Here is a 7,817-nt window from a genome sequence, read left to right on the forward strand (position 1 = left end):
TGGATAGATGGAGAACTCCAGCTTGGACTTCTTGCCGTAGCCCACAGAGAGACGCTCCATCAGCAGGGAGGTGAAACCAGAACCGGTTCCTCCACCGAAGCTGTGGAAAACCAGGAAGCCCTGCAGACCTGTGCACTGATCCGCCTGTAGAAAGATTCAACATTCTTAAAATACAGTACATCCACAATATACACGTAAAATAAATCCTACTGGCTTACCAGCTTACGAATCCTGTCCAGAACAAGGTCAATAACTTCTTTGCCGATGGTGTAGTGTCCTCTGGCATAGTTGTTAGCAGCATCCTCCTTCCCAGTGATCAGCTGCTCAGGGTGGAACAGCTGGCGGTAGGTCCCAGTGCGAACCTCATCTGAGAAGACAGGTTTTTATTTTACCAATTCTTTCATTCATTTTTCCAAGAATTTCATCATCAAGCTTACCAATGACTGAGGGCTCCAAGTCCACAAAAACAGCTCTGGGAACGTGCTTCCCTGCTCCAGTCTCGCTGAAGAAGGTGTTGAAGGAATCATCTCCTCCACCAATAGTCTTGTCACTGGGCATCTGTCCGTCCGGCTGGATGCCATGCTCCAGGCAGTAGAGCTCCCAGCAGGCATTGCCAATCTGGACACCAGCCTGACCGACGTGGATAGAGATGCACTCACGCTGTGAAAAAAAATAAAATGATAATAAGTTAAATGTAATAAGTATCCTTACTGCCAACTGTTTAATCACAATAACTAAAATTAGAAGGGACACCATAAACTAAACCATGTTGTAGTTTCTTTGGAATTGAGCTACATAGTCTGCCAGTTCAACCATGAGAATAAGCTGAAAGGACAAAGCCTTTGTTGGACAGAGCCGCCCATGAGGCCTCTTCAAAAAGGCATTGAAACAGAGGAATGCGTCACAGGCTGCCAGGCAGAAAAAGGCTAAAGTACAGCAGCCGGTGACAGGCCCATGACTCAGCTTCAATATGGGCTGAAGCCTGGAAACTTCATGCTCTGCCTTCATTCAACCTAATAATAATCCAATGCATTAAGAAACAGCTTTTAATCTGTAAATTTGTTTTTAATTGTCTATATCTCTCCTTGTAAGCTCGACAGAGATTACCAAATAAAACACAACCAGTTAATACAACAGAATCATAAAACCGCAGAATAAAACTTACCATTTTACAAAAAAATAAGCCAGGGAGTTAGGATGACAAAGAAGAAAGAAAGTAGTTTTCTCCCACTAAAAGACAGTCAAGAGTCATGTGCAAGAGGAAACTAATAATTAGGAAGCTGGGTGGCGTATTTATAGTTATTTCAAATACATGGTTTGATCTGATTGGCTAGATGTCACATGACACTCATTTCTATTGGTTAAGTTCATTGTCGCACCATTGTCGCATAATGTGACGACACACCCAGCGCCTTTCTCTGAAAGCATGAAATGTATTTTCAACCAGTTTTTATCGATATACAGGGCTCTACATCATTTACAGAAACAAATGTGAATGCGAAGTTAAATCGTGGATGTTAGCTAATCGTTGACGTTAGAGAGAAAGACACCTTCCCGATGAGCGTGTGGTTTAGCGTCAACGTTGCCGCCATATTGTGAGTGGCATTTTAAAAACAAACAATCCGCAACTCTTCTGTTCCGGTTTTGAATCAAACTGTGCCCACGTTTTGTTGCAGGGCTGAATTTTCAAATAATTTTCAAGCAAATGTTGGATAAAAAGATATTTACCTTCACAAAATTTGAACTCCTTCCTTTGACATGTTTATGTTAATTCTAAAGACTTGTGTAAATTAACTAATGAATGAATAATGAAAATGACATTTATTTATATACATAATTTAGTGCTTATGTTTGAGAAAAGTAATGATACCCATTTTCATGTGTAAACATTAAATTAGATACATAACACAATTATAAAAATGAGTTTTTCTCAGATTCAAGAACAAACCAGCTTTTAAGCTTATTTACTTCAGGTGTGACATCGTCAAGGCACTTCTATAAACATCCACTCTTGAAAAGGTAAAAAGATTAAAATATTTGTATTTTATCAATCAGACAGACAGACAGATAGTTACACAATTTATCATTGTGTTGGGGGGGTTTTTTGGTCCAACAAACACCACTTTGCTTACTCTAAAAGATTTTCAAAAGCCTTCCCTGCTTATTCATATAATAAACATGTACTAATGGAGTTTAGTTCTTTATTACATCAGGCATTATTCAAATATGTTTAGCATTTAATGTTCAGTATATCTTTATTATGTAGCCCAATCCAAATAGGATAATGATCACTTCCCAATTAGTTTTAGTAAATATGTCCCACTCCCTGATACCTATCTGCTTTGACACTATTGTAATATTGGTTGCTTATTCTGTTCCATAAATTACATCAAATCTAGAACTACTTCCATCATTTGGACATAGTTTTGTAATTATCTATACATTCCTATATGTTATCTCCATTTTAATCTATCTTGTGCTTTCCCATTAACACTGGAGTCTGCTCATTAGATAGATTTGCTATTTCCCTCCTCATATATATTAAATCTATAAGAAATAATGATTTCAAATTGATTAATAATCCATACTTCTCTCTTAATAACATTGGTTGCTTTTATTATACCTAAAACCCTATAGTTTAAACGCTCTTGAATGAGAGTTATACAAAGTTATCCTTCCCATACTACTGTGTTTTTATCTCTATGTTCTATTATATATCCATATATATAAAAAGTCAAGAGATTGTTTAACCAGTTTTTTTTTTTTTTTTTTTTAAGAAAATCAATGTTACTTTAACCTGCTGCTTTTTCAATAAATTATGTAAATACTTGCCTATTAGGAACTAAGGTCCTACTATTCCACTGTATTATCAGCAATACCACCAACCTCAGTACTACATAGTTGTTTGACTTTTAGTTATCTCTGCTGTCAGTACAGCATTGATTGACAGATACCTCCTTCATCTCAAGGTACTTTTTATCTGCTTTTGTGGTATTTTCTCATTTGCTCTACCTTTCTCATACCTCATCCAAAATAGTTACCGTAGGTTATATTGGCCCATTTTTATATTTATGCTGCTATATGTTTAGGCTGCAGGAGGGCATAGGGACCTGTTTTCATCATTCTGTTTCCTTCTACCTCTATTCGCCCATTCTGCAGTATTAGTTAGTTCCACCCATAACTTTATTGTCTCTCTGCTTTTTCTTGTCGTAGCAGCTTCATCTGCCTCTTCCTGTTTGACTGTGATTCCATCCTGGATTGAAATATGAGCTGAACTGCTGCCATCAATACCTTCACTTATACATTTTGGAGTTTTACCTGTTCTTTAAAGAGTGGTCCTGTTCTTTTACTGTGAATATCTGTAAGTGATTTCTCTCATGCTCCTACATGGGAACTGGCTTGAAGCTTGTCTGCCTAAATGTATCTTTCCTGGATGGGGCCATGTGTGGAGCTAGTTAATAGTTGCCATTTGTATATCTACTTCTTTTTGTATGTCTGCTCCTATCTCCGTGAACCCTAGTTAGCCCTTACAGAAGGCCTCTTACACTGAGGTTGGTTCTGATGGAGGTTTCTTCCTGTTAAAAGGGTGTTTTTTCCACTTTAATTTTGCTGCATGCATGTTCAAGTTGAGAGATGGCTGAAGAGTCAACAACGAAATGCAAGTGAAAATCGTTGCCACAAGCTTATCCAGGAGGAGCAAATCCTGCAAGTCAATGACTCATTGAAATCAAAAATTTTCCCCAATAGAAACTTTTAACCATTCTTACTTTATTGTTTCTGGAAAGTGACTTAAGATGACGTGTGTTTTTAACTTGGTGGTATATAAATAAACTAAATTGAATTGAATGCTATCTAGTCTCTGTTGAGCCCTTCATTACTTCATCTGTAAATGCAACAACATTCTTCTCTACTACCCACGTATTTCCAGAAATGATTCATTACAATGGTTTGACATTTGTCTAAACTAAAGGGTTGGGAGGAAAAGAAAATGCTCTAGCATTAGGCTCTCATTTAGTGTTGACTTTTTAATCAAATCATAATAGTGCAGATAACTTTGAATTTGCACTGCACTGTTGTATTCCACAGCCTTTACAAGCAGCTCAGTTGTGGAATTCTGTTTTTGTCCCTTAGAGGCAGTTTCCATTTTAACGTTCCCCTAGGTTAGAATACTAGACCTTAGCTCTCAAAGTTGCAGCAGTAGTCGTTTGAAGCATCCTGTTGCTGGAGGTCTTGGGGATGACTAGGCTGTGTCCGAACATCCTCCCCAACCCTTCAATCATTATATAAAGTGAAGACTATTTACTGTAGTGGAGTTTATAGGGCACTCGGTTAACTGACCATTCGTACAGACGACCACTCATTACTACTTCACCTCGGGTCATGGTGCCTGCACCATCTTTGTTCTTTCTTGCCCAAAAACAAATCCCATGATGTTTTGCGCGGAGAGCTTTGGCAAAGCATTCTGGGATATATCTGTTCGTCAAGTGACCACCAATATAAACCCATATACTTTTCAAGGTATATTGTGGGTCCATTACTTTACCATTAACCAGACATTCAGATGTTCGGACGCAGCATGATATACCCAATCCTAACATTTTAAGGTATCCAATTCTCTTTCCTTTATTGACATGAATACTTTTCACATTTGCTCTGATCACTTCAGTTGTTATCCCTACTCCAGATATCACACCCATATGCTTTCCCATTTCCTTCCAAGCGTGTGGTTTAATCTCTTTTCCTGAAAATGTCTTGCCCCTGCTGTTTGTCTTTACCTCTACATAAAGCTGTCAATAATGACCGTACAAGTCCATTTGATACACAGATTCAACCCAAGATTTAACTGTTCTATAGTTGAGGTGGAAACTCGCCCGCAGAAGCTGTTACACTGCATGGCCACAAGAGAGCAGCATGATGCAAAGGTTATAATGAAAGCACTAAGTAAAGGTTTAAGGCTGATAGTGTTACAATTTTAAAATTCAAAATTATTTTAAATTATTAGCTGTTGGGACTGTGCCTTGGTAACTGCTAAACTCTAAAACAGATTTTTGCTTAATTATAGTCTCTATTGGCAAATCCCCCCCTTAGGGTTGTTGGGTATCATATTCTGTCTTTTATCTTCTGTTGATCAGGCAACTCGAAAAATAAAAAAAAAATACATTACTGTGGTGGCAATGCTTATTTCTAACCACACCTTCATTATGGTCACAATTTGTTTTAAGTTTCTTAAGATTATATCATTTAGTTTATTACCATGTCAATCGTGTGCAACACATTCAAAATATTAGAATTTGAGTTTTAGAATTCACAAAACCCAATCTTAAATCACAGCGATTTTATTCAGAACAAAGCCAAACTTTACATTTTTAGACGATATACTCAAACCTTATACTTTGATGGAAAAGCATCTGTTTGAAATGCATTCAAGAATGCATATTTGATCACTTTCTCCTCAACTTAATTTCTCTGTATATTTTGTCTGAATATAGTAAGTGGAACCGGAGTGAGATTCTCGAATAGAATAGAATAGAATAGAAAATCTCTGTATTGTCCCACAATGAGGAAATTCTGGTGTTTACAGCAGCAAAAAGATTATAGAAAAAATGGTCACACAAATGTGGACCTTAGAAAAGTGTATAAGAATATCATAATAGTGAAAACATAGATAAACAAATGAAATACTGAACTGTTAGGTGTTTTAACAATATAAAACTGCACCTGGAGAAAAATAACCAATATACAGCTATGGACATTTTATACATTAATGGATATTTGAAAATAGCAGCAACATCAGAGATGTGCAAAATGACAGCAGAGTGTTACTTAGCTGACTAAGACATAAACTGTGAAAAATCAGCATGAATGTAACAACTTATTGAGGTTGTTGGGAACAGTGGTGGTTCTAAAGTCTTACAGCTGATGGGAGGAAGGATCTGTTATAACGCTCCCTCATGCATTTATGGTGCAGCAGTCTGTCACTGCAGGAGCTCTCCAGTTAAGCACCAGCTTCTTGCATGGGGTGGGAAACATTATCCAACAGAGATGTTAATTTAGTTAGGATCTTTTTGTTTCCCATCTCCTGCACTGAGTCAAGAGGGCATCCAATCACAGAGCTCGCCTTACTGATCAGCTTATCCAGCCGATTTCTCTCAGCTACAGATAAGCCACTGCTCCAACAAACAGCTCCACAGAAGATGGCTGATGCCAAAACAGAGTCATAGAAGGTCTTCAGGATGTTTGGTTTGATTTGATGTGGAAATCTCAGCTGGTCTAAGTTGTTTGTACCGTTAAGAGTAATACCAAGGAGGAAGCTCTGAATGAAAATGTTTTCTATGGAGGAAAGAAGAGCTGAAGGTGACAAGAAGACAACCTGCATAAAATAAAGTTCCTTTATTTTTGTCCTTTGGAGCTTAAATCCAGTATCCACCAAGGCACTTGTAAGGAATGGAAATGTTAGTTACATGCTTAAAGATTTTGACACCTAGTAGAAAATATATCATAGTGATATATCAAAATATATCACTATGAAGGTGTGGTGTTGCGTCTGGGAATAATTGATTTATAACCTTTAACTTTCCACCTTTCAGCATCCATTATGTGATGCTCTTATAAAACCAAAAGAGGCTTTTAGCCCAGCTTTGGACTGATGCTATTGAGACCCTTTTCTCACGGGGTCAACGGGGTAAAGTCATCCTTTAATTTGAACTATCGTTTCACAGACACCATAGCAGCTCAGCACAGGTGGATTGGTGCACATCTAACAAGTTTTTAATCAAAACCCCTCAGAATCTGTACATTTTGCTCCAGCGGTGGACCAAAGTTGCTTGTGAGGCTAATCCTGATACATTTAAACAGGAAGCCCTTCCCAGGCACAGAAAGGGCTAAATGAACACTTGCTCAAGGTCATAAGTCTAGATGTCTAACAGGAAACAAATTTAGGGTTATTTAAACCATCACATAGGTTAAAGTTAATGTTTTAATTGGCCAGCTACAAACATTTCAGGTAAACCTTGCAGCTGCATTCAGCAGATACATAGCATGGTCCGCTCCAGACCAGACCACTGATCTCTATTAATTCACTGGATTGCTCATAGCCTGTTGATAGTACAGGGTTAAAGTGAAGCCACCGGCCACCATATTGGTACTCCCTAGCTAGACCAGTCGCAATGTAAACAATGTGTGCTACAGCATCGAACGATGATGATTTTCTCATTTTTACTTAACCATTTTCAAAATAAAGATAATTTCATCACTTTGACAGTGTTTCCTAGCATAAGTAAATTACTTCAACTTATAATAAAAAAAATAGGCACATCACATTGTCATTATGAAGATAATCTCTATAAATCATATAAAACATATACAAATCCATCACAACAAAATTAATGTGTTAATGGAGCATAATAATACAGATGTGCCAAAAGTGCTAAATTGGGGTAAATGTAGACATTATAGTAATTACATATACACTTCACTTTTTTCGGGCCATCAGCAATCCACTGAATAGAGATCAGTTCTCCAGACATGTAGGTTTTAAAACCAAAGTTTTAAAGCCTGCATTGGTAGCACCTTACATTTATATACATTTGAAAATATACACCATAAAGTTTGGGTAAACTTACCCTACATTTAAAGGTCAGTAGTTCTGGCCCATTGTGGGAGCCGGTACTCCAAGTTAAAGACCAAACCAAAATTTGTGATTGCTTCCATTGTTAGTTGCAAATTATCAGCTGTTCTTTTCAGCAATATCTAACCAGCATTACTGTGAAAAGTTGAAAAAGGTTACCATGGATATTAATTTTACCTATCCTCTGGCT

The 7,817-nt window shown here is 37.4% G+C and overlaps 1 protein-coding gene across 1 annotated transcript in view; it reads right to left on the reverse strand.

Annotated features, from left to right (window-relative positions):
- The window catches only part of LOC107088737 (tubulin alpha chain-like), a 21,478-nt gene that overhangs the window by 890 nt on the left and 12,771 nt on the right, over positions 1-7,817 (reverse strand). The window contains exons 5-6 of the mRNA XM_015381092.1: positions 219-367; positions 3-144 (exon numbers count right to left, since the gene is read on the reverse strand). Coding sequence (XP_015236578.1) covers positions 3-144; positions 219-367 — 291 coding nt within the window. The remainder of the gene's footprint in view (positions 1-2; positions 145-218; positions 368-7,817) is intronic.

This window comes from Cyprinodon variegatus, unplaced genomic scaffold, assembly GCF_000732505.1.
Source record: "Cyprinodon variegatus isolate N-32 unplaced genomic scaffold, C_variegatus-1.0 Scaffold228, whole genome shotgun sequence".
NCBI classification, from domain to species: domain Eukaryota; kingdom Metazoa; phylum Chordata; class Actinopteri; order Cyprinodontiformes; family Cyprinodontidae; genus Cyprinodon; species Cyprinodon variegatus.